The sequence below is a fragment of the Sapajus apella genome, unplaced genomic scaffold (genome assembly GCF_009761245.1).
Source record: "Sapajus apella isolate SASKATOON/1434 unplaced genomic scaffold, GSC_monkey_1.0 scaffold6, whole genome shotgun sequence".
In the NCBI taxonomy this organism is placed as follows: Eukaryota; Metazoa; Chordata; class Mammalia; order Primates; family Cebidae; genus Sapajus; species Sapajus apella.
The window spans coordinates 49,885,731-49,912,954 of record NW_022436946.1 but is presented as its reverse complement, the minus strand read 5'-3'; the positions used below and the strand labels follow the sequence as shown (position 1 = coordinate 49,912,954).

The 27,224-nt window shown below is 42.7% G+C and overlaps 2 protein-coding genes across 6 annotated transcripts in view; one reads left to right on the top strand and one right to left on the bottom strand.

Annotated features, from left to right (window-relative positions):
• FAXC (failed axon connections homolog, metaxin like GST domain containing) overlaps nucleotides 1-27,224 on the bottom strand; it is a 77,284-nt gene that overhangs the window by 16,267 nt on the left and 33,793 nt on the right. For all 5 annotated transcript variants that reach the window (XR_004267936.1, XM_032275206.1, XM_032275209.1 and 2 more), the window contains one exon: nucleotides 2,066-2,182. Coding sequence is in view for 4 of the 5 variants with exons in the window: in XM_032275206.1 (XP_032131097.1) it covers nucleotides 2,066-2,182 (117 nt within the window). In the remaining variant the exon portion in view is untranslated. The remainder of the gene's footprint in view (nucleotides 1-2,065; nucleotides 2,183-27,224) is intronic.
• Nucleotides 9,209-9,457, top strand: LOC116549559 (60S ribosomal protein L39). Its single transcript, XM_032275210.1, has one exon. It carries the CDS (start codon nucleotides 9,239-9,241, stop codon nucleotides 9,392-9,394), a length of 156 nt encoding a protein of 51 aa, XP_032131101.1. The 5' UTR covers nucleotides 9,209-9,238; the 3' UTR covers nucleotides 9,395-9,457.

The window sequence follows — 27,224 nt, the reverse complement described above, 5'->3', positions numbered from 1 at the left end:
TAGAGAAATACCAATGTATTGCAAAACAAGGAACATCCTCATAATGACCACTTAGGAAATTAAATGACAGTCCATACAATCCCTAGTCCCACTCAGCTGAACTTCCAGAAGACCTTCGATCAATGCCTGACCCATTCCAACCAAGCCTGACAAGGTATCTGGAGCCCCATACGCACCAACAAGAGGATCTGGAGAGTGAGTGCTGCTGGCTTCAGCCTAGTTCAACCTCCTGGGCATGCACATGAATTGACACACATGCATATATACACACACAGACACACAGAGCTGCAGGCTCCACTACCTCCCCACCCATCTACCATGACCACCATATATGACTGCTTGCTTGCCTCAGTTTCCTGTATGATTCTGCCTTGCTTGGTTCCATCTATCCAACTATCCATCAAGCCATCCATTCACCCATCCATCTGTCCATCCATTTATCCATCCATCCATCCATCCATCCATCCATCCATTCACCCATCCAGTTATCCATTCAACATTTATTAAGAGCATTCTATGTGCTATTCTAGTGGTCTCCTGCCTACATACCCAGCCTGCTCAGTTGGGCATAAACATTTTGATTAATTCTTGTCAATATCCTTCCCCAAACCTAAATATTGAACTTTGATCCCCACATCCCTAGGCCCCAGGCATTTGCTTGGGTACTCCTTCAAACAGTTCCTACCCAACTATGCAGGGGAAGCCTCTCCCAGAGGCCCTAGCTACCACATACAGATGCTCCTTGACTTAAATAGGACTACATCCCTATAAGCCCATCAAAAGCTAAAACTATCATAAGTCAACTGGGCACAGTGGTTCATACTTGTAATCTCAGCTACTTGGGAGGCTGAAGCAGACAGATCACTTGAGGCCAGGATGCCAAGACCAGCCTGGGCAATACAGGAAGATCTCATTTATTAAAAAAAATTTTTTTAATTAGCTGGATATGGTGGCTCACTCATGAAGTCCCAGCTACTCAGTAGGCTGAGATAGGAGGATTACTTGAGCCTAGGAGTTTTAGGTTACAGTAAGCTATAATCATGCCACTTCACTCTAGCCCAAGCAACAGAGCAAGACCCCATTAAAAAATATATATGTACATATGTTTATATATATATATATACATAAAGTCCAAAATGCATTTAATACCCCTAACCTGCCAAACATCATACATTAGTTTAGCCTGCTTTAAACATGCTCAGAACACTTACATTAACCTACAGTAAGGCAAAATACACCACAAAGTGGGGAGCCCCCATTGCCCAAAGGAAATTAATGAAGACCAGCAAACCAAGGGCACTACGTGGAATTCAAGCCCTACTTCAGCAAAAATCTTAGGTCCACTATGTAAGCAGGTAGAATAAAAGTGTTAGCATAAAAACATGGCAGATCTACAGGCATGAGCCAGTGCACCTGGACAATATTTTTTTTTTGGAGATGGGGTCTGGCTCTGTTGCCAGGCTGGAGAGCAGTGGTACGATCTCCGACCACTGCAACCTCCGCCTCCTGGGTTCAAGCAATTCCCCTGCCTCGGCCTCCTGAGTAACTGGGACTACAGGTGTGCACCACCACGCCCAGCTAATCTTTTGTATTTTAGCAGAGACAGGGTTTCACCATGTTGGCCAGAATGGTCTCAATCTCCTGACCTCATGATCCACCTGCCTCAGCCTCCCAAAGTGCTGGGATTACAGACCCTTTGCCCTTGCTAGTAGAAGGCAGCTGCGCCTATCAACAAGGCAGGGGGCACACTGAACTGATAACACAATGCTCTCTGTGGACAGCAGAGAGAAGAGAGGAAAAAAAAAAAAAAAAAAACATGGCAGATCTATGTCAACATTGCTAAGTACATAGTCTAGGCAAGACAGCAAGTGGGAAGCACAGTCTCTCTTCCATGCCAAAGTGTCCTGAGTACAGAGAACCAACCCTAGCCTGTACACCACAGCCTGGTGTCTCCATTAAAGCACAGCCAAGATCAAAGCATTGGCCTAGAATTCTCCACTCTGCTACCCCACTGCCCACCCACCCCCAGGAAGCCCCAAAACCTGAAGAGGTGTGTAGGGCTTGCCTTTGATCAGCCGCTCAGGTCTTGTCCCTGGTAAGGTCCACATTGCCTGTGCCAAGTGTCCAAAGACAGTGGCGTCGAGAGTGGAAAGCTTGGGCCCCATGATGTACTTCTTATCACCTGCAGTAGATAAAGCAGAGAAGTCACTGGGCTGGTCCACACTGCCCTACACCATCGCAATGGCATTTAGCATACTCTATTATACATTCTTTAACTGAATGCCAAAAAGCTTCACAGAGTTGAAATGCATACACACCCTTTTTCTTAAAAAAAATAAAATAAAACAAAAGTAAAATGAATTAAGCAATTATGTGATACATCAACCCATAGGATAGCAACACAGGGAACATATCAAAATAAGCAGATGAGGGAGGACATTCATGGAAAAAGGGCAGAAATGATCACCACCAGACCTCTGGGGAAGCTTCTTGTCTCAAACTCTAGTTAAGTAAAGTGTGTGATGCTTGAGAACAACTGTAAGTTTGCTTAAACCATCTCAAAAGTAACCCAAACCAAGCACAGCCAACATCAGCACTGACATTATTAATTTAAATACATTTCCCCGGGAAAAACAAGAAGGCTAAGCTTAAGAGGTTTGGAGGTGAGGTTTCCCATGACACCACATGATCCTGGCAAGGTTCTCACCTCTGAGGACAAGCTTCCATGGAAAACACTAAGTAAAGAGAAGCTATGAGGTCACAGGCTCAGCCCTGGCATCAGGTTCCTATGAAAGGATGTTTCACACTGCTGCTCCCATCTCTCCATTTCACACCACTGACTTCATCCAGGCCCTGTCACTGGACTATCACACTCAACCTATTACAACTGACCCAAGACATCTCCCAGGCTACTGTCAGATACTGCTGCATACAAAGGAAGCACTGGAGGGACAGATCTGCTTAGATCACATCCTGGCATCACCATTATTCACTGTGGGAATCTGGTCATCACGTAATTTCTACAGCCTCCGTTTTCCCATCTGGAAATGGGGATGAAACTAAGAGTGTCTATTTCTTTGGATTATTGTGAGGATGAAATGACATAATGTACATCAACACTCATGACAGCCCCTCCCTTTCTCTAGTCCTTTCCACAGCCCTCCTGACACTATTAACTTCCTAAGTCATTTTTTTTTTTTGAGGTGGAGTCTCTCTCTGTTGCCCAGGCTGGAGTGCAGTGGCATGATCTTGGCTCACTGCAACCTCCACCTGCGGGGTTCAAGTGATTCTCCTGCCTCAGCCTCCCGAGTAGCTGGGATCACAGGTGCTCACCACTACACCTGGCTAATTTTTGTATTTTTAGTACAGACGGGGTTTCGCCATGTTGGCCAGGTTGATCTCAAACTCCTGACCTCAACTGATCTGCCCGCCTCCGCCTCCCAAACTGCTTGGGGTTACAGATGTGAGATACTAAGATACTCTTTTTATCATGTCACTCCCTTTCAAACACCTTCCATGGCTTTTGAAATGAAATGAAGTCCAAACTCAACTTCAAACTTAAAGTGCATTATAGGTTGCCTCCAACCTACATTCTAGCTTTATCCTTCATTCCTCCCTTACCCCAGCAAACCTGGGGACCACCCCCGTTCCCCATCACACTTTATGCCTCCCACTGCTACACCTTTGCTCATGTATGCCCACCCTTTCTCTACCCCTACAACTTATATGTGCTCACCACTTCTCTCTAATCAATTCTATCCATCCTTCAAGGTCCAGCTCCAGCCTGTATTCAAAGCTTTCTGGTGGCAACAGGAGCTTTCAGTTCACACAATCCTGGGTTTCGCTCTCCCTTTGCACATACAACCTTAAAGGACTTGAAGACATTTAATGTCTATTAACCTTCTGAACTATAAAATGAAGAGAGTAATGGAGGCGCCTTGAGCAGAGCACACAGCAGATATTTCCTCCCTCTTCTCTCTCAGGCTTCTTGAGTGACGTTTTTCCCATAATGCTGTATGCATTGTGTGTGTGTGTGTGTGTGCGTGCGTGTGTGCGCACGCATGCGTGTGCATTTTATCTTTCCAGCTATGTTGTTAGCTCTTTGAAGGTAAGGGTCAATTCTTGTTTTTATTTAGCAGACCCTTATACCACGTTTACTACATGCCTGGCCTGGTTCTACATGCTGTACTCTAGGAATATCTACCGCTTTCACCGTTCTTGAGTGACAAGCTGAGGAAGCTGAGTATCTGATGACAATGCAGAGGAAAGACAGGAGGGGGAAATGGCTGGAGGTAGGAACACAGGTTAACAATTGTTACAGCACAAATGAAGGGGGAAGTGATTTTTAAAAATCATTTCTCCTATATATGCCATAGGGACCAAGGAATACCCTATACTAGGGCAATATGCTGAACCTCACCAAATTTCCTTTTCTGGTGAGGACAATCAAGTCATTCACGTTAGAGCCCTCAGCTATTTCCCATTGTCCACCGACTTCTCCAACATTTGAGTCTTGTCCAAGTACTGGGGGAAAATCCAGAGAAACTACTACCTGAACAAAATAACAAAAACTAGACAGCATAAGAAGTAACTCCTAAAGTGTTACTTAGGAAGGGTGCATCCCACTGACGCCATGACTCCACCACACCCCTGCTGGCATTAAGTGAAGGCAGGTAGGCAGAGGGAAACTTCACGGGAGCTCTCCTGCTACCCTGCTAGGGCAGGAGGGGGGTGTTGGCCAGGTGGCCAAACAGTCCTCCCTATGGGATTATGCCAGGGCTTAACCCATTCAAACCACACACAGGACTACCCACACACTGGAAGCCACGAGAGGGCTTCAGGATCATTGAGAGAAGAGCTACACACAGCCTCAGAGAGAAGGAAAAAAGAAAATGTTGCTGTCCTTGAATTACTCAAAAGGACTCTAAGGGAAATGCCAGAGTAAAATCTGTAAATGTTGAAGTCTGTTGTAGAATCCAAAGACTTTCAAGGCAAAATGTAAAACATAAATACAAATAAAAATTTGGAAAACTGGTCAGGTGCGGTGGCTCACGCCTGTAATCCCAACACTTTGGGAGGCCAAGGCAGGTGGATCATGAGGTCAAGATCAAGACCATCCTGGCCAACATAGTGAAACCCTGCCTTTACAAAAACACAAAGCTGGGCATGGTGGCGCATGAGCCTGTAGTCCCAGATATGAGGGAGGCTGACGCAGGAGAACTGATTGAACCTGGGAGGCAGAGGTTGCAGTGAGCCAAGATCGCACCACTGCACTCCAGCCTGGCATCTGGCGACAGAGTGAGACTCTGTCTCAAAATAAAAAAAAAAAAAAAGGAAAACCTAAAATTAGAACACACAGGACTTTGATAAAAAGAAAAAAAAATCACAAAAATATAATCATTCAAACACACACATCAAATAGTGCACATAATGTTTAGCCAAAATTTGCCATTTGGCCTCAAAATGTTAAAACTGGAAGACAGTGAGTTAGTAAGTAGAGACGAAGGAGGAGAATGCTACCAGGTCTCCCAACTTCTGGCTGATGCTCTCAGTCTCCACAATGTGCCACACGGATCTTCATCTCAGAGATAAAGTCCGCATGGAACAGCAGAAGGGCAGAGCTGTGAAAGTTTACAAAAGGATGCTTTGGGCAAGAAGGAATACAGAGTGCAAAAGGGAAAAGAGAACAGAAACCAAGTGTTTTTAACGGTGCCTGCAAAAATACAGGTGGAACTTAGTATCCGTGGAAAATGGTGAGTGGCACATATAAAATTATATAAGTGTGCACACACACAGGACAGTTATGAATGTAAAGAATACAATAGTATCCCATCATTCAAAAGTCCTCATAGTACCTGATGGCAGAAAGCTTTTTTAAATTTTTATTTTAAAATAATTTTAGATTTACAGAAATGTTGCAAAAATAGTACAGTGTGTCAGTGTGGGTGTCTCTGGATGAGATTAGCACGTGAACTAGTGGACTGAGTAAAGCAGACTGTCCTCCCTAAGGTGGGTGGGCCTCATCCAATCAGTTGAAGGCCTGAATAGAACAAAAAGGCTGACCCTCTCCTGAGTAAGGAAAAGACAGATTTCCTTCACTGCTCCCTCCTGGGTCCCCAGCTTGCCAGCTCATCCTGCACATCTTGGGACTTGTCAGTTTCCATAATTGTGTGAGCCAACTCCTTATAACAAATCTTAATGGTTCAGTTTCTCTGGAGAATCCTGACTAATATACCTTTGCAGGGCATCATATCAGGGAGCACATAATGTCCTATACATTTTTCCTTTTTTTGAGATGGAGTCTGGCACTGTTGCTTGGGCTATAGTGCAGTAGTGCAATCTCAGCTCACTGAAACTTCCAACTCCCAGGTTCAAGTGATTCTCCTGCCTCAGCCTCCCCAATAGCTGGGATTACAGGGACCTGCCACCACACCTGGCTAATTTTTGTATTTTTAGTAGACACAGAGTTTCACCATGTTGGCCAGGCTGTTCTCAAACTCCTGACCTTAGGTGATCTACCCGTCTCGGCCTCCCAAAGTGCTGAGATTACAGGCATTAGCCACCACGCCCAGCCAATGTCCTATATCTTATGGCTGTGATATTAACCTTGACCACATGGTAAAGGTGGTATCTGCTAGATTTTTCAGTATAAAGTTAAGATTTATTCCTTTGTAATTAATACTCTTAAGAGAAACACTTTGAGATTCTATAAATATCCTGTTTCTCCTCAAACTTTGGCCTGCTAATTTTAGTGTCCATTGGTGGATGGTATCCGAAGCAAATATTACTGTGGTGTTTGCTTCACTGTGAGTTTCGATTTCTCTAATTCTTTGTATTGATTAGAATTCTACTGTCCTTTCTTTCCCATTTCCTAATGTATTCAATTGTTCATTTATCTAAGTATGCACTAATGGATATTTATTTTATTCTATAGGTTATAATCCAATACTCTCATTACATTGTTGCTCAAATTGTTCCAGCTTTAGCCTTTGGGAGCTTGGCAAAAAGCATTTTTAAAAGGGAAATTGAATTAGATTTGACCCTGCTTAGAGACAATGAGACCAAGTCAAAGGCTTTGGACTGCAGCACTCTTGGGGTTCACCAAGTAGCCCCAGATCTCATGACCAGAGGGTTTTGCAAAAGCAAAACACTCAGGATACTTGTAAAGGGCACTGAAGGAGGAGGCTTAGGTGGTGAGGCACTGCAAGCTTCATTTTTGGCAGGAGAACCACCCAGTGACTTCCACAGGATGGACAGAAGCAGCTGAGGGATATGTGGGCACCTGAAACTCGCCCTGCCAGCCTCCAAGCTCAGAATGTGAACTGTGAACCATTGGTGAGGAAAAATGAAGGTTTAAAACTTCAAAGCCCTGGCTGTGAAGGGACCCAAGGTACATCAGACCATCCAAAGTATGCTCCACCTGAGGCCAGCTTCTAAGCACCTAGAACACCTCCCCAAGGATGTAGAGCCCTCCTGACAATGAGGTTGAGTCCACATCCTGATAGTAGCAAAGTGACTTCAGGTGCCCAGAGTGACCTGACAGACCTCATGGCTTGGTCTTCAAGTGGCAATCAAAGAGCAGAGACCAGGGATGAAATATGAGGACAGTGACCATGCAGCCAGAGGGATGGGCCATGTGGGTCTGGAGAAGGAAAGCCCAAAGGGGCAGTGGCAGGAACTGGTTCTGCTGAGAGGCTGGAGAATGACAGTTGGCCCTGGATATCTGTAGAATTTCACATGACCTCTCCATGGTGGTTTAGATAGCTGCTCTCCATGAGGAAGGCCATATTGTAGATAAAGGAACCACTGGGGCACCCAAGGATGACCAAAAACTGAGTGGGAAATACAAAATCATGAATAACAAGAATGTTAAGGGGTCCTGATGGATATCAGCTCTCTTACCCAGACTTCAGTTCACTGTGATTGGACTTTGTCATAGATCGTTGGTTATAAGCCTTTAGTGACCTTGATTAACCCAATGCTTATCCTGACTGCCAAGCATGACCGGCCCTTCCCACACTGTCTTCCACTTCTGTCACAGGCAGCAACAGAGGGTTGACCAGGAGATAAGGGACACAGCAAAGCGTATGGGAGGCGGACTGAGCGGTAGGTCAGGTCCCTCACCCCTGCTGGTACTAACTGAGCAGATGGCTGGATGAGCAGCACAGGGAGAACAATGGAGGACAAAGACACACAGTTGTCCAGGAAGAATGAAAGCAATATTGAGTCTGAGAAGAACGGCCAGGATCCAGGCCTGAAGACTGAGGCAAAATTGAGGGAACAAGTAGGCTGCAAAGCTGAAGCAAGAGAATAGGAAGGGACAAGCAGAAAGCCACATGTGCCTGAAAATTCCATTAGAGGGGGAGACCACACACAGCATAACTGAGCAAGTGCTCACAGTCCTGGGCTATTTGCTTGCTGGCTGGCTCTGAGCCGTGCGTCCTTGGGGAGGATGCATGAGAGCTGACCATGTGTGACACTCTCCAGACCTGGGCAGGAGAAGCCAAGCTCTACCTCCTATGAATGATCTACGTCAGTCAAACATGCAGGTGCTCGTCCTATCCTCCCTGCCCCAAATAACCTCCGTCTGTCTAATCCTGACCTTTCCCTTAAGACTCAGACCAAGTCCCGTCTCCTCCACTCCAAGAAGGCTTCCCACACTGTCCCAGTCTATTGGAACCACTCATTGCCCATGCCTCTGCTAAATCCCAAACGGACATGCTGCTTAGAGAATAGTCTAGCAGCACCAGCAGCACCTGAGTGTTAGTTAAAAACAGAAATTCTCAGATCCCATCAACTGAATCAGAATACTTGGGAATGGGACTAGAGAACCTGTATTTAACAAGCTTTCGGGCCAGTGTTTCTCAAACTCTAGAGGCATTAAAATCACCAGGAGAGCCTGCAATTTTTGTACCAGACTTTGAATAGCATTGTTCCAGGTGATTCTTGTGCACACTGAAGTTTAAGAAGTATTGGGCTAAGCTAGAGTAGATCACTGGTCTCAAACTTGAGCATACAGTATAATCACCTGGAAGTCTTTTTTTTCTTTTCTTTTATTTTTTAGTAGAGATGAGGCCTCGTTATGTTGCCCAGGCTGGTTTTGAACTCCTGGGCTCAAGTGATCCTCCCACCTTGGCCTCCAAAGTGCTGGGATTACAGGCATACACCCCACCACGCCTGCCCTTGAAGCCTTTTTAAAAACGCTAACTGGGGTGTGGGCATTACTCCGTTTCTCGCCATGTCTTCTCACAAGACTTTCAGGATTAAGCGATTCCTGGCCAAGAAACAAAAGCAAAATCGTCCCATTCCCCAGTGGATTCGGATGAAAACTGGTAATAAAATCAGGTACAACTCCAAAAGGAGACATTGGAGAAGAACCAAACTTGGTCTGTAAGAAATTACACATGTGATGGCACACATATTTATGCTGTCTGTAGGTCACAGTCGTGTTACCAAATCAAGCTGAAAAATGTCACCGCCATCTGGAGAAGTTTGAACAGTTTCCTTTCTGTATCTGTTATGAAGGCATTAGTACAACGCACAGTGCTTCCATTATTCATGTTAAAAAAAAAAAAAAAAAACAAGGTTTTGGTTGCCTGGGTTCAGTAATAAATATGTGGGACCTTTCAAAAAATAAAAAAATAAAAAAAATAAAAACGCTAACTGATGTCCCTGATCCCAGGAGTTTCTGATTCAGTAGGTACAGAGTGAGACCCAAGAACTTGCATTTCTAACAAGAGCTCAAGTATTACTGATACTGCTGTTCCAGGAACCACACTTTGAGAACCACTAGGTAAATCACACAGCCATCTTGCAGTCTTACCTACATGTATGTCCTGTCTCCTCAAATAATTTTTAAGCACCTTGAGCGCAAGTAAATCTCTATTTTACTTTTCTGTCCATCTGGTTACTATCACGTAGGAACCATCATTAAGGTTATGTATGATAGCTTTAATTATGTTTGATTTCTGTCCTTTCTCAGAATGGAGAGCTATAATAGCAATTAAAAAGTATAATAATGTAAAAGCATTTGCAAACTAGAATGTGCTATTCTAACATAAGGAATTATTTTATACTCATCTCCAGTAATCAAAACAAGTAATGTGGACAGAGCCAGTCCAATACCTCTCCAAGTACAGGAATCCCTTCTCACACTTTCCTACCAGATACTCCCCATCCCCAACCCCACCCTGCCGAAACTTCTCTCCCATAATTTACTGAGCAGGGCAGACTATTCTGCTGTTAGATGGTTCCTTACACTGAAACAAAATAGTCTCCTTAGAACTTCCACCATGTATCTCATACCTTCCTCTGGAATTCACAAAAAAAAAAAATTTATGGCCGTATTTATTCTAGAACAGCACCCATTCCTAGTCTCCACTAACATACTTCTATGGAAAAACTGATCATCTGTTTTCACATATATCTTTATGAGATGGTGGACAGAAAGTTTATTTCAGACCCCTGGAAACAGCTACAGGAATGAACCTCTGAATCTCATCTCCTTCCTCCCTTACTAATTCTTTTCCCACTTCCCACTAGTAACTGTCAGCTCCTCTTCCACAATTCAGCTAAATTTCCAAATTCTATAAGTGACAAAAGAGACAAGACTGGCTATGCTATTAAATATAAATTCAAGGGAGAAACTAAAGAGAATAATCAAAAAAGTTTCCAAGACTCATTTTCTCTGAGTCTAAGAGATACAGTGTGTTTTACATAGGGTTCCCTATAGCTAAGCACTCACATGATTTATGAGCAGACAATTATAGTAAAGTCAATGTGGACATTATTCCTACTTCTAATTGTCCCTCTCTCACCTTTCATTAACTGGAAATTGAAGAAAAATTAAGAAACAAGGATTTTCAGTGCTTTTCCCAAGGAATCAGGAGATCATGATAATCTTACATCCAAACATCAAAAAGCACACACTTAAATTTACACAATTAAAACTTTTTTTTTGCAAGTGAATCTCCCAGAGGGCAAAGCTACAGGAAAAATAAAATCTACTTCCTATTCTCTTATACTCCCTGATCAGACCCCACTGTGTCAGAAATAATTATAAGACAGCCACTTCCTTCAAAAAGCCTTTGTTTTCACACTACAAGCATACTCTAAAATCACTGCACAGATTGTGATTAGCTCACGATTGCCAATTAGCTCACACTCTGAGAAAAAAATAAAGATGGGTAGAAGAAATACCAGAAGAAGCTCCTTAATTTAATCCCTCTTCAGATTTCATTCTAGAAAGCAACTAGATACTCCTGTAATTTTTATAAGATTTTCTGAAAGAACACAGAAAAATTTCTCTCTTTTCAGCTCAACACCTTCCTCACTGGCCACCGATACCACCATCACCCTGTCTCTTTGCTGATGTCCTAGTTCTTACAATTCCTTATGAAACAAAGTAGAAGTGCAGAAATCCCAGGCTCTAAACACTGGGTTGTACATGCTCCTCTGAACTTCAGTTCTCTATTAATGTGTCTGAACACCTCCCAAACTCCAGACACTCAGAGCATCCATGGGAATACTTTATAATTTTAGGAAACTTGGATGAAGGATTTGTACCAGTGTGGAAAGACTTTACACATCTAAATTAGGAAAGTATTCCTCAGGATGAGGCAACTGCCTACTCAAGCTCACTTATAATTTAGCATCACTACGCAGCTCCCGGAAGTCTTAAAGATCTATAGCTAACATCACCAACAAAGATACCAGTTTTACCAACTCACTGATGATCAGCCTTCCTGGTTCTCTCCCTTCTTGAAGCTGCTCAATGTTGTTGTTTCTGAGTGGCTGCACAGTCAGCTGAAATGGTGGGATTTGAGGGCTACAAAAATTATATGAGTCTCTCTTGCCAGTATCACTTTCCCAAATCGCTATCCCATCTTCTGAGGATAAAGAATATGTATCACTCAATTTAAATTGCATTCCAGGACAAGCTTTCCCCTCAATTTCATTTCTGTCTTGTCTGCCCTGTGCTGGGCAATCAAAGGAACCAGCCGTTCTATCTCTTTGTTCAATAAAGACTATCTGGTAGCACCCAAATCCTGGTTAATAAAACACCACATCAGAAAGAACACAATGTCATGTTGAGATTTAAGTTCAAATCCTTTTATAAGGAACTTGCCCATCTTTTGAGAAAGCTGAATAGTAATAGATTCTAGTGGAAGATTTTGTATTCGGCCATTGGGGCCAGAAAAGTTCAACTCTGCAGGCAGACTCCACATTCCTGGAGGACTTTTCTTCATTTTATGGAGTTTAGGCTCCACCTTAGCTGGAATTCAGGATCCTTAACCACTTTCAAACTTGTACATAATCACCAAAAACTGGTAAAAATCTTTAACCACCAGAACTGTTTAGGACTTGCCCAGAGTGGTAAGCCTTACCCAGATTAAGTCTCTAGGCACAGATCCCTTAGGAGAAAACCAAACTGCTTTCAACCTTATATTTAAACATGGAAATCCTATACCTTCTCAGACCATACCCTCATCAGTATGGTGGACATCATGTCAAAATTCTGTGTGATGCTTCAAGTGCAGGAGTGAATCTCTATCTTCTACTCTGTGGTAAACCATGTTACTCCTCTACTGAATGTGCTTGCCTTTGTGTCCTGACAATTCAACGGTTAAGAATGGCCACAGGTACTGCATGCTTGTATGAAAACACTTCATGTACCCCATAAATACATATGCCTACTATGTACCCACAACAATTAAAAAGTTAAAAAAATCTTAAAAAGAAAAGAAAGTGAACAAAAACCAAGGATGGCCACAGAACTTTCTCCAGTGCACAGTTCTTTCTCAAAGATCACTGAAGCCAGAAGCAGAAACCTCCTGTGTGCCAAGCTCTGTACTCTTGGAATAGATCCTGATTTCTTCACAGCCAAGATGAGAATACTCCTGCTAAAATCAGAATAGCTAATAATAATAGTCCCTGGAGAGACTGAAAAATAAGATTCTACTTCTAAAAGATGTAAAACCTTTATCTAAATAACTTGAGGTAACTGAGATCACATACTTGCCACCCACCATAGCAAGAGAAGCTATGACAATCTCTTCTGACAACCTGGCTTTACTCTTCACAGCCCAGCATTAGCTGCAAGAAGTGCCTACTGGGGTTAATAGGATTGGGGCTATGTAGATATATCAGTTATTGCTGTCTGCATAATAAATTACTCCCAAATTTTGCAGCTTAAAACAACAGATATGTGTTATCTTGTACTTTCTGTGGGTCAAGGATCCAGATAGCCTTAGCTGGGTCCCTCTGGCTTAAGGTTTCTCGTGAGCTCAATCAAGATGCCAGCGCTTTGCAGTTATCTCAAAGGTTGACTTGGGGAGGATTTCCTTCCAAACTCACTCACACAGCTGTTAGCACATCCCAGGTCCTCACTGGCTCATGGCCAAAGATATTTGTTCCTTGCCACATAGATCAGTTCACCTCAGAGCTGGCTTCTGTCAGAGCAAACAAGTGAGAGGGCAAGAGGAAGAAAGAAAAGATGCCTAAGATGGAAGCTACATTCATTTTGATATTGAATATTGGGTCATCCCAATGCTTCTGCCACATTCTACTTGTTAAAAGCAAATCACGGCCAGGGAGGTGTGGCTCATGCCTATAATCCCAGCAGTTTGGGAGGCCGAGGTGGGCAGATCACTTGATGTCAGGCATTCAAGACCAGCCTGGCCAATACGGCAAAACTCCATCTCTACTAAAAATACAAAAATTAGCCAGTTGTGGTAATGCGTGCCTTAGTCCCAGCTACTCAGGAGGTTGAGGCAGGAGAATCACTTGAACTCAGGAGGCTGAAGCTGCAGTGAGCCGAGATCATGCCACTGCACTCCAGCCTGGGCAACAAGAGCGAAACTCCATCTCAATAAAATAAAAAAAAAAAAAAAACAAATCACTAGGTCCAGCCTACACTCACAGAGAGAGGAATACACAAAAGGCCGCACAGCGGGAGGCAGGGGTCACTATGATCCATCTTGGGGGCTGCCTACTACAAGAGGAAAACATTCTTATTTCCCAGAGCTACATTCAAAAGTGATTAGAAGTTCAATGTCATGATATCTGTAGTTTACTTTAAAATACTTCTGTGCAAAAAAAAAATAGGTAAAGCAAACATAACAACGTTAACTATTAAATCTAGGTGGTGATTATAAAGCTGTTCATTGTACTGCTCTTCGACTTTTCTGTTTGAAAAATTTGAACATAAAAAATCAAAATTGCCTGATCTTGTTCACTAGTAGTGGAGGTCAATGGGGGAAAAAAAAGAAGTACATTATGCTAAATTTTAAATTATAAAAGTTGGGAGACACCCTCCAATGTTTAAATGAGCAATGCTAAATAACTTCACTGACAAGTGAATTAAGTGCTTTGGGACCTATTTAATATCTATTTGTCCTGATGGTCTCATTGGAATGTTTCTCTTGTGATTTTGTCTAGGTGTATATTCAGTGAGGACAGAAGTCACACTAGACGATGAACTCTTCTTGAACACTAGAACTGCATCCCAGTACCCAGCCTAGTGCCCAGTATACTGTGGGTGTTCAGTAAATATACTTAACTTTGAGAAAGTGGCAACTGTTTATAATATATTGCTCTTAAATATTTTAGACCAAAATTATCTCTTTCAATACTTGATGACATGGAACTCCAGGGTCTAGAACTCTGGGGTTCAACCAAGGACATGTATAGGTGCTTGAGCTAAAAGTTCACGAAGAAGTATTCTGGCCTGCCCCATACTGCTCTAACGCACTGCCCCAGGAGAGCAAGATGACCTTCTAATCAGGCAGCATGACAAATCAGGCCCCGACATTCTCTGTCCAAGGTTAGACCACCTAGTGTCTAATGCAACAAGACTTCTCTTTTACCAACAACATTGGAGAGCTGTAACTCTGGAGGTCACCAGAATATTAAATGTAAAATAGCTTCATTCAAGATTTGTCATGGCTTGCCCTCTCTACCATTAAAAAATAACTTATATAGGAAAGTGTGTCTAAGAGATGCCTGTGCTATGGTCATAAGGCAAATTATCAAAGCCTCTAGGTTCTTTAAGCTCTACCTCTGTAATAAACTTGATGAGAAAAAAATATATAGGAGGTATATTAAAGTGATCTTCAAAGAAATGCTTTTGGAGCTTCAATTAAACATTCAATCCTGAGATTTTATTAAGAAAGGTTTTTAGAAATATTTATATTCAAAAGACATGGTCGGCCAGGCACGGTGGCTCACGCCTGTAATTCCAGCACTTTGGGAGGCTGAGGTGGGTGGATCACCTGAGGTCAGGAGTTCAAGACCAGTCTGGCCAACATGGTGAAACCCTATCTCTACTAAAAATACAAAAAAATTAGCCGGTTGTGCTGGCACGCACTTGTAATCCCAGCTAATTGGGAGACTGAGGCAGGAGAATCACTAGAACCTGGGAGAGGGAGGTTGCAGTGAGCCGAGACTGGGCCGCTGCATCCAGCCTGGGCAAAAAGAGTAAAACTCCATCTCAAAAAATAAATTAATTAATTAAATAATAATAACAATAATAAACACTGTCCACAAAGAAGCCCACTTTCTCTTACATAACATCCACAGAATAATCTTCTCCTAGAATTCAGGACCAAGAAAAAATTTGTCTCCATTGAAAAACCTGTTTCCTCTTCTTAGAAAATAAACACAAACCCCACGTTTCCCTTTTTACCTTGGTTGTCAAAAGCTCGAAGTTAAATTGTACCTAATCTCAGGAATTAGCTCATTCTAAGAGCATGATATTGTTTCTAACGGGCTTCTGAAACATTTGTATTAATGTTTTGTAACATATTATATTACCCTATCTGATATGAATTATAACATTGTTGAGTGCCTCAACTGACCTTGGGAAGTTAGTATTCATTCAGCAAATAGTTATTGAGTGCCTACTGTTCACTAGGCCTTCTGTTAGAGACCAGCATTGGAGGGAAGCCAGTCATTCCTTCAGGACAACAATGTCCACAAGTCAGGTTATTGGAAAGTTGAGGAAGGAAGGAGGACAGGAAGAACCCAGACAAGTATAACACAGCACTCCCTCCATGGAAGTACAAATCAGTGAAACAGAAGAGAAGCACCTCCAACATAGCCCAGGAGGCTGGTGGAGGCTAGGGAGAACCTTAAGAAAGTTTCTAAGTGAAAATAAGTCTTGAGAAACTGTGAAGTTAAGCAAAGTGGGGGAAACAGCCTGTGCAAAGGCAGGAAGCTGCAGAACAGCACAGTGTATACTTCAGGAAAAAAGGGTAATTTGGTGTGGCAGGAATCAAGGTGCACACGGGGAAGAAGAAGATGAGGTTGGAGATACAAGAATTCAGGTTATGGAGAAAAGGAGTTTGAATTTTAGCCTAAGAGGAACTGAGAGCCTGCAGTTCTAGTCTGCATTGCAAAGTAACCACTCTTAGTGTTAAAAAACAAAACTAGAGGTTAGGACATCAGCTAAGAAGCTGTGGTTAGGCTCCAGGCAAGAGGCATCAGGTGTTTCTACTATGGTCGTGGGGCAGAAAGGAGATAGGAGATTCAGGTACCTGGTGAGCACTCTGGTGATGAATTGTATCTATCTGTTCTGTATGCTAGCACTTACCTAGCATCTGGCTCTACAGCCAAACTCCCAGGGCCAGGCCTGATCCCCACCCTTTATTAGTCATGATCTTGGGTAAGCTAATTAACTACAATGTACCTCAGTTTCCTCATTTACAAACCAGGCATAATAATACTAATGATAATAATAGTACCTACCCTCATATGCCTTTAGTGAGAATTAATGAGAACAATTTCTACCTCATTTAACTCTCACCAAACCCATGAGAATATAGGTATTGTTATATCACCATAGAAAAAAAAAGTAGGTATTTTATATATTATATCTGTAATACACACTATAACATATATACATTATATATAGTTTTGAGGGTATGTATATTATACTTAAGGGTATATATTATATATTGCATTACTATTCACCTAAGCACACTGTAAATGATCCATAAATGTCAGCTCTTATCAGTATTAATCAATATTTTGACTATTTGCAAGACACAGCTCTGGGTGCGTGGGATACAGTGACAAATGGAACAGACAAGGTCACTGCTCTCACAGAGTTTACATCACATGAAGAGGCAATAAACAAATCCATTAATCAATATAAAAGCATCAGCCAATGATCAGTGCTATGAATTAAAGTACGGTGATGTGATAGAGGGTGTGGCTGGCAGCTACATTAGACTGGGTGGTCAGGGAAAGCCTCCCTATGGACGTGCTATTTACACAGAGACATGAATGTCAAGAAGGATCAAGCAGGCAAAGATCCGGAGGAAGAGAATTCTAGGCAGTGGAAGCAGTGAAGACACATGCCTGAAGGTCAGAATAAGCCTGGAGTATCTGTGAGGCAGAAAGAACAGTGTGGTTAAGATACAGCAGACAAGGGCCATGCTAAGAAATGAAACTGGAGCGCTCAGGCAGTACAGGGCTTTGAAAGTCCGTGAAAATGATACAGAAGGAGCCCCCGGGAACGACTTCTGGCATCCAGCTGGAGCAACTGGCTGGACAGTGCTGCCATGCACAGAGAGAGATCACGGGGAGTGCTGGGTTGGTGATGATGAGTTCTGTTTTAGGATGTGCTGAATTTCTGGTGGCTTTAGGACATCTAAGTGAAGATCTAGAAAACAGCTGGGATTCAGGAGGGCGATTATATGTGGGAGTGTACGTTAATAAATAGGTGGGAATATGCAATGTGAGATGAATGGGGTGGGGGCTGGAATCCTGGGAACCACTGATACACTTAAAGAAAAACAGGGATGAAGGATCAGAGAAATCCAATACGTAAGAGAAAGGCTAAAGGGTGTTCAGCAATGACTTCTGGCTTCTAGTCTGGGTTGAAATTTAAGCTCTACCGTTTACAAGTTGGGTGTCCTGGGCAAGTTACCTGTTTGTGCCTAAATTTCCTCATGGATAGGATCATTGTGAGCATGAAATACGTTAACGCCTGAAAAGCTCTCAGAATAGGGCAGGTACAGAGTACGTGCCTGCATGTGTTAACAGTTGCTACACCCAACAACCGGGCATCATCTGAAACCACAAGACACTCATGTCTCATCAAGATGGAGCTGGGAATCTCTGGAGCTGAAAAGGTGGGATAAAGCCTCCAGAAGAGAAAGGCCGTCCTTTGTAGTTAATACACCCAAGAAATCTCATTTCCATTACTATTACAGCAGAGAAGAAAGGCTCCTCAGTGCCTCTCTCTCCAGTAGAAGCTTCCTACTTCCAAAATGCCAAAATAGAAAAGGAAGCCTTTTCTGAATGGTAGGGTATATTTACCCTTTCAAGAGCAACGAGTAGCAGGTCTCGAAGTCAGGGTGCAGTGGCCCTTGGAGTAAATGGGAGGTAAGGGGGAAGCATTGCTACATTTCAAACATGCTTTTGTGTGAAGGGAAAGCAAGAGACAGGACAGAACTGGGTGGTGTATTTAAAGATTGGAGGCTTAAAGAGATAAGAGTTAAAGACAGGAAAGAATTTGTACTCAAAGGCCTAAAGCAAGAGAAGAGTGAGGCGATGGGACTGACTGAGATGCAGGTAGATGAGGAGGGTGAGAGGCCGGGGCAGTGATGGGGGATACTATGGAGAGAGTGGCTTCCATGACAGAGCTCAGGCTTGGCTGAGTGGAAGGAAACTCAATATGGAAAGGGGCTAATCCACTGTGGGGGTGGTGGGGAGGTCTGGAGGCAGGCAGAGATCAAGGGTGGGGTGTTGCCGGCTAAGCAGGAGTGCCCTTGCAGGCTGTGAGGGCAAAGTCAGGGGTCAGACGGCCTCAGGAGCCAGCTAAGTCTGGAGCTGGCCAATGGGAGAGGGCGGCTTAATGGAAAGAGTGAAGTAACTGCAGCCTGAGGCTCACTGCTGTGAGGTGCCGGACAAAAGGTTCTCACAAGCTCCATGATGCCTACAGTGGGGTAGGGATTGCCACAAAGAGGATAAGCCTAAGTCAGTGTCCTTCCACATAAACCTTTAAGATTCCATGTGACTCTCAGGAAATATTTCCCTCAGCCATCAGAGACAACTCTGTGAAACACAAACAGATCAAACAACATTTAAAGAAAACCTCAACATTTACTGGAAAAATGGATAAGGGATTGGGACAAATCACAAATGACACATAATTAGAAAAATCCAGGCCAGGTGCGGTGGCTCACACCTGTAATCCTAGCACTTTGGGAGGACCAAGCAAGTGGAGCACCTCAGACCAGGGGTTGAGACCAGCCTGGCCAACATGGTGAAACCGTCTCTACTAAAAATACAAAAATTAGCCGGATGTGGTGGCAGGTGCCTATAATCCCAGCTACTTGGGAGGCTGCGGCAGGAGAATCACTTACACCTGGGAGGCAGATGTTGCAGTGAGCCAAGATCTCGCCATTGCACTCCAGGCTGAGCAACAGAGAGGAAGAAATATATATATATATTTTTTTCTTTTTTTTTTTTATTTAGACAGAGTTTTGCTTTCGTTGCCCAGGACACTGGAGTGACACTGGAGCCTCAATCTTTTACTGGTCACTTTATAAATTTGTGCATCTTTTGGCAAGCACCATGGTGATACCTAGGAATAGACCTAACAATGCATAATCCTTCACGCAGTAATTTCACTCGCATGAACTTATCCTGGGAAATTATTGCTCAGAAGTAATGCATCCGGACACGGAAGAGTCATCTATAATACAAAAAAAAAAAAAATTGGACTAACTTTAAAGGAATCAATACAGGTACTTTCCAACACAATTAAACATTATGCAGCTATTAAAGGAAATAAACTTTTAAAATATGTCAATACAGAGAAAAATGTTTAGTGTTTGCTTTTAAAAATAAACAGGATACAAAGAGATGTGTATATCAAAAATGAAATTTCATAAAAATATGCATGTGGAAAGTACAGGGAAATAAGAAATAGTTACTGAGTTAGGTGACAGAATAATGAAAGATATCTGCTTTTTTTTTTTCCAATTCTTTAAATTTTGGTTTATTATACAAGTTGAATAATTTAAATAAATAGAAATATCTTGTTAGGTTGACCAAGCACCAAACAACTGACAATGTATTACAATATACCAGGTCATCACTTATCTATAATTCCTCCTGAATTGTATCCAGGCAAATCAGCACAACAGAACACACACTGGGAGAGCTTCCACAGCTGGCAACTTAGGGGTGGGGATGAAAGGGAGGTGCTGAGCCTTCCCATTTGATATTCATCTCTAACACATAAACATACCTAAGAGATGTGTATCCATAAAGATTCTTTAAAGACTATTGCCTACATGATGCTATCTTGTGAGGTTTTTTTTTTCTTTTATTGTAATCATTCAGTAATTGGAACCCTGATATTTAAGCACAAAGTCAAAGTTACTTCTCTCAGAGGAAAAAAAGCTGAGGCCGGGCACGGTGGCTCAAGCCTGTAATCCCAGCACTTTGGGAGGCCGAGGTGGGTGGATCACGAGGTCAAGAGATCGAGACCATCCTGGTCAACATGGTGAAACCCTGTCTCTACTAAAAATACAAAAAATTAGCTGGGCATGGTGGTGCGTGCCTGTAATCCCAGCTACTCAGGAGGCTGAGGCAGGAGAATTGCCTGAACCCAGGAGGCAGAGGTTGCGGTGAGCCGAGATCGCGCCATTGCACTCCAGCCTGGGTAACATGAGTGAAACTCCGTCTCAAAAAAAAAAAAAAAAAAAAAAAAAAGCTAAGATATGCCCAGGATAAAGACCCAGGATAGAGACCAGATACAGCCTGTCAGAATTACACCAACCCTTTTGTACTGCTAAATAAGCCACAGGAATTTCTAAGAACTGGGTATTTATTAACATTTAATTTTATTCTGCTAAAAGTAATTTTTTTCATTTTCATGAACAATCAACATAGTTTTATCAATTCAGATAGCAACAAAGCAAATGGAAAACAAACCACAATTCAGGACCTCCACTGCTGGTCATTGCCAACATTGATGGCAGCTGCTTCCACAATCCCTGGCTATTAAAAGACACCAGGCCCTCAGCCCTCTGGAAGTCTGGAATGGTGAGGCTGAGTGAAAAGAAGGGTTAATGCTTTCTGAGGATGTGATCTAATGGTCCTCTCCATTAGAGAGCAGTGAGCAACTTAGAGTTGTTGAATAATAAGGAAAGACCTGTCAGAGTAAATCACTTCCACTTCAATGGGTGAGCACAGGACTCTGGTATGAATTTGTAAGAGGGTGAGGTTCTCACCAGAATGCAATCAATACAGGTAAAGATAGAATTTATGGTTTTCAGGTCAGATTATTACTCTTCTGGCATGTGACTTTAACAAACCACCAAGATAAACACACAGAAGTTCTACTGGAACAGAAGAAAAGCACTGTCATTTGCTGAGTGGCCTTAGACCCATTCCCTATCCCCTCTGAACCCCATCCGGCCCTCTCATTTGTACAATAACTCACTCTCGGGGGTGTTATAAGACCAGAGTATCTTCAAAGTGCCACTAAAAACAGCATCTAAAATTTACCCACACCAAAAAAATCTACAGTCTAGGCAATTGGTTTTTGACACGGAAAGAACGGCTGGGCTATGAACCAGGCAGACAGACCCAGCAAAGGTAACTTTCCTGGCAAAGCTGTGAAGTAGGCCTGATTTGTTCTAGATTTTATCACCTCCTCTATAAAAACCTACAATATTCTCCTATTTGGTGCCTTCCCAAACCAAGGCACAGTGCCCTCACGTGGCCCTTCCCTCATCCATCCCTGCACTATACTGGGTTATAGACACATTTGAATTACCTGCTGAGTTTGAAACTACCTTTCCCCAGACCCTCTTCCCAGAGGCTGTATTATCTGTTCTGGTGTGGTACCCGCATAGCTGTGTTTCAAAAGCACCACCCTCTCCCTCTACACCTCCCTCGGTGATTCTAAATGAGCAGTCAGGGCTGAAAGCCACTGTTCAAGACAGACCCCGGTTGTTTAGAGAGTGCTTAGAACCTGCAATAGGAAACACTGCTTTGAGGTTCCAGATCATTTCTTTTAGTTTTCATGGTTTTTTTTCCTTTTGTCTATGTATTTTACCTTTCTAGTTAGATTGACAGGCATAATTACTTCCATGTCTTCATTTTCCTTCTCTGATCTCTGTTCCCAGTTACTCAGCATATGCTAAATGTGCTAACATATGCATTGATATCGTTTTTCATCTTTTTCCACTGCCTGGTTCTGAAGGCTTTTCCCCTTCACTTTCACTAGGAGGTATGAGTATGTGGCTGCTGTGTTGCAAGCAAGCAGCTCCTAGCTGAGACTTGAAGGCCTAATGTGGAGATGACGTGAGCATCTCTACGAGGCGCTGCATGATCTAATTAAACAGAGTAGGAAGAGCAGGTATTAAAACATGCTATCCCCAAGCTTTCTTAAAAACAAAAATAATTTTGCTACTGTCCAAGTAAAAAGAAAAACCTTAAAAGAAGTGGAAGATTCATTGTTCAAAGCATAGATTTAATAACAAGGGATGTAGAGTAGTGCTGTACAGATGGATCCTTTAAAGCACTGAGTCTCCAGCAGGTGTGAGTAGCATCCTAGACGTAAATCACCACCCAACACGAGCAAACAAAATTCAAGTCAGCCAATCTTCACTTTGGCCTCTGCCTTGTTTTACGACTTACAAAAATGACTCCAGTCTTCTCCCCCAAAGAGTGAACATAAAATCATGAAACCATTAGAACTGCAAAGACCTCCCAAGACCATTTCTAAACATCTCAGCATCTGTAAAAAAGACCCCTCTTCAGCTATCATGCTAGTGATCAACCAGTCTCATCTGGAGAACAGCAGCTCAGGCCACTTCACAGGACAAGTCCTCCCAATTGTGGGCAGCTCTATCTTAAAGTTGTGTCTTACCCTTTGTTGTAAGCTATTATTTCCCCAAATATACATCTTAGCTTCCTCTCTGTCTATTCTCCCCTCCCTCTTATGCCTGTCATCTACAGTGACACCTAAGGCCTTAGCTACTTTTAAATATTTTTTAAAAGTGAGTATATTACCTGATAGCTTTACTTCTCTATATTATCTATCCCCAGTATCCTCAAATTCCTCACATCCTCATATGAAATTTACCCCCGACTAACTACTCCTGACCAGCCTCCTCTGGAAACACACTAGTTTAGCCATTTTTATCTTAAAAGCATGATCCCAAAACTGCTCCTTAACGCTCTTGTTCAATAAACATCTGCTGGATGCCTGATATGTGCCAGGCACTCAGGCTCGCAAGGCAAAGGAGGAATCTGCCAGGCCTGGCACAGAGTCCAGCTGAGGAAACATTCAAACCCAACCATCAGGAGAGGGTGCAAGGAGAGCTCTGAAAAAGAAAGCACTGGGTGCCTGGGAGCATGGAACAGGTTTGCAGGGCAGACTCTGGAAGAAAGGTCCAGCCTTGGTCCACTGAACTCCAACCTGGTGACACCAATGCACACTGCTCAGCTCTTCAGAGCATTCTCTCTGCAGTAGTGATCATTTCTTTAGATAGTCATTAGAGGACTAATGAAAGGGTATCACTCATTCATAAAGAGACTTGCCAATTATTCACAAATTATCTACAAGTGGATGTCTGAAGATATATCAACTTACACATGTTGCGCACCCGTTAAACCCTCAGACTCCCAGCTGTAGAAAGGGAAAGTTGACAACATAAGGGAGAAGAGGCCAGGGAAAGCAAAAGCAACTGCCTACAGTAGCTTCAGTTTCCAGCTACTATCTCAAACAAAAATCAGAGACTCCAGACCAAAAAGCTATACTATTAATAACTGTAAGATTGCAATATTTTAGTATTGAATTCTCCTTCTAGGTAAATATTTCTAATATTTTTCCTAGGAAAAGAATCCTGAAGGATAAATTACTTAATAATTGAATGTTAGAAATGTTAAGATATTTTATCTTTTATCTTTTGAAACTATTAAACTCAACTCCAGAAAGTACAAACTAATTTTTACTCCTATCACAAGAATATGTCAGTGCCTCTCCCATACCCCTGCTGAGACTTCTTCATATTATTTAAAAAACAAAACAAAAACAAAATATGCCAATTTGATTGATAGAGAAGTGCCTCATTTTTTAGCTTGCATTTCTCTGATATTAAAGAGGTTGAGGCCAGGCGCAGTGTCTTACATCTGTAATCCCAGCACTTTGGGGGGCCGAGGCAGGCAGACTACTTGAGCACAGGAGTTCAAGACCAGCCTGGGCAACATGACAAAACCCGGTCTCTACAAAAAGTACAAAAATTAGCTGGGCATAGTGGCACATGCCTGTGGTCTCAGCTATTCAGGGTGATGAGGTAGAAGGATCGCTTGAGCCCAGATCAAGGCTTCAGTGAGCTATGATTGTGCCACTGAACTACAGCCTAGGCAACAGACCGAGACCCTGTCTCAATGAAAATGAAATAAGTAAATAAATTTAAAAAGTTGAACATTTTTAATATATTTGTTAATCATTTGTATTGTTTTTGTAAATTACCTCTTTACATCCTCTGACCAATTTTCCCCCTTAAGTATTCATCTTTTCTTACTCATTTATAAAAGCTCTTCATATGTTAATATGAATTATTTTGTCACATGTTGCAAACAATTTTCCAGCTTACCCTTTCAACTTTAAATATCGTGATTTTTTATACACAGGAAGTTGGTTTTCATTTTTCTCATGTCATCAAGCAATTCAGCTTTTCTTTTGTAGTTTCACCCTATGGCACCATGTTTAGAAAAACTTTCCCAAGCTCAACATTCTATAAAAGTTTCCCATATTTTATGCTGGCACCTTTATGGTTTTATGTTTCATATTTAAATGTTTAATTCATCTGAAATTATTCAGGTATATGACATGAAGTCAGTACTGAACTTACCTTGTTCCAAATGGTTAGCCACCTGCCCTAGCACCATTTATTAAATGAATTTGTCTTTTCTCCACTGATCACGGCTGCCTTTATCATATACCGCATCTCTACTTGTGTCTGTCTCACAAGGACCTCAAACTCAGCATACCCACACCTGAAATTCATGATCTTCCCCTCTTCTCCAGTGTTCTCCCACTCTGTGAATGGCTACCTCACCAATAATGTTTATTTGTCCCCTGCTTTTTGTTCTTTTCAGAAATGAGGTTTCGTCATGTTGCTCACGTTGGGATGCAGTGACTATTCACAGTTGTAATCACAGTTCTCTGCAGCCTTCAACTCCTGGCCTCGAGTGATTCCCATTGCCTTGGCCTCCTGAGTACCTAGAACTATAGACACATGCCACCACACCCAGCCATCCACTAAGTTTTAATGTCCAGAACTTGATTACGCCTGACCCCGCTCCTCTCCATCACCATGACCCTTCCCCCACACATATACATCAAGTCACTATATTTTCTCAGTTCTGTCTCTAAAATATAGTTTTAATTCCTGACTCTCTGCCCAACCCTACCACCATGCCTGTAGTCCAAACACCATTTTATCTCTCCTGGACAGCAACAGCTTCTTCCCTGGGCCACCAAATCTACTCTTGAACCTTCCAGCACATGAAACAGATATAGGATCATACCACGTCCCAACTTTCAACCTCTGACGGTTTCCACTGCTCTTGGGAAAAAGCCCAGATTTATTTATGTTACACATAAGGCTGTATGAGCTCAGCCTCCACCACCACTGTCTCATGCCACTCCTGCTCTCACACAATTTCCAGACACACTGGCTACCTTTTCATTCCTTGAAAGCTCCCAGCTGCTGTTCATATCGGGCTCTTTACATATGATGTTCCTTCTCTGGTCTACGCTACTCTACTCACTGTCCCACCCTGGTTGCCCACACCTACACACCTGCTTGCCTAACCTGGGCTTATCTTTCAGAATGCAGCTTAAATGAGACCTCCTTGGCTGGGTGCAGTGGCTCACACCTGTAATCTCACCATTCAGGGAGGCCAAGGCAGGCAGATCACCTGAGGTCAGAAGTTCACGCCCAGCCTGGCCAACATGGTGAAACCCCATCTCTACTAAAAACACAAAGTTCAAGCCCAGCCTGGCCAACACGGTGAAACCCCATCTCTACTAAAAAAACACGGGCATGGTGGCACACATCTGTAAGTTCATTACTTGGGAGGCTGAGGCAGGAGAATCGCTTGAGCTTGGGAGGCAGAGACTGCAGTGAGCCGAGATCACACTACTGCACTCCAGCCTGGGCAACTGAGCAACATTCCATCTTTAAAAAGAAAAAAACAAGGCCGGGTGTGGTGGCACACGCCTGTAATCCCAGCACTTTGGGAAGCCAAGGCAGGCAGATCATGAAGTCAGGAGTTCGAGACCAGCCTGGCCAACATTGTGAAACCCCGTCTCTAAAAATAATAATAATAATAATTACTCATAAATGTCACCTCCTTGAAGAAGGCTTCCAGACCCACCTCTTCATAACTACCACCATGTTCATTTCCCCTGCAAAAAAATTCCTCATTGCACTTTGCACTTTACAGTGGCACTCCTCACAAACGCTGAGATTTTATAAATGTTTACCTCCAATATCTCCCTCAGGTGGCAGCTCTGGTAGCTCAGAGCTGTGCCCAATGTGTTCATTACCAACTCTTAAGCCCCTCACAAAAAGCCTGGCACACTGTTCAAGGCATGTGTGTTTAACCACACAGTCCTAAGTCACTGGAATTACCCCTCTGCCTGAATTCTAATTATTACAAGTATACTCTCTTCGTAAGGTGTCTAACAATAGAAAAGTGGCCAAAAATAACATTTTTGACAGGAAATGCAGTTTCCACTTGTACAGCCCCTTACTATTTCTGATCCTACCTACTCTTAAACACATTCACAAATTTAAATTTTTGGCTCAGAAAGTACTCCTAGATCCACAGATCCCAGAGTCCAAGCTTGGCTATCTGCTAACACCATTCTGAAATTCATTTATTGACCACCACCTGTGCACAGCTGAGCCTCACAACTGAAACTGTATTTTTATTATTCTGCCTCTATATGACTACATCTCCCAAACCAACTCTATTTACCAATTATTCATCTACTTTTCCCACACGCTAACTGCTGTGTCACCACCCAGGATCTATAAAACTCCAATTAAAAACAAATAAACATTAGGTTTTAGCAGTCTGTGCTGCCTCATCATGATCACCCACCTAGCACCCTGTACCACACTATAAGCTTTAGGGGTCAGTAGAGATTAAGAGAAGAAACTCAGGCCCAGCTTTAA

Coding starts and splice junctions, on each gene's coding strand:
- LOC116549559 (XM_032275210.1), top strand. CDS start 9,239: ATGTCTTCTCACAAGACTTTCAGGATTAAGCGATTCCTGGCCAAGAAA.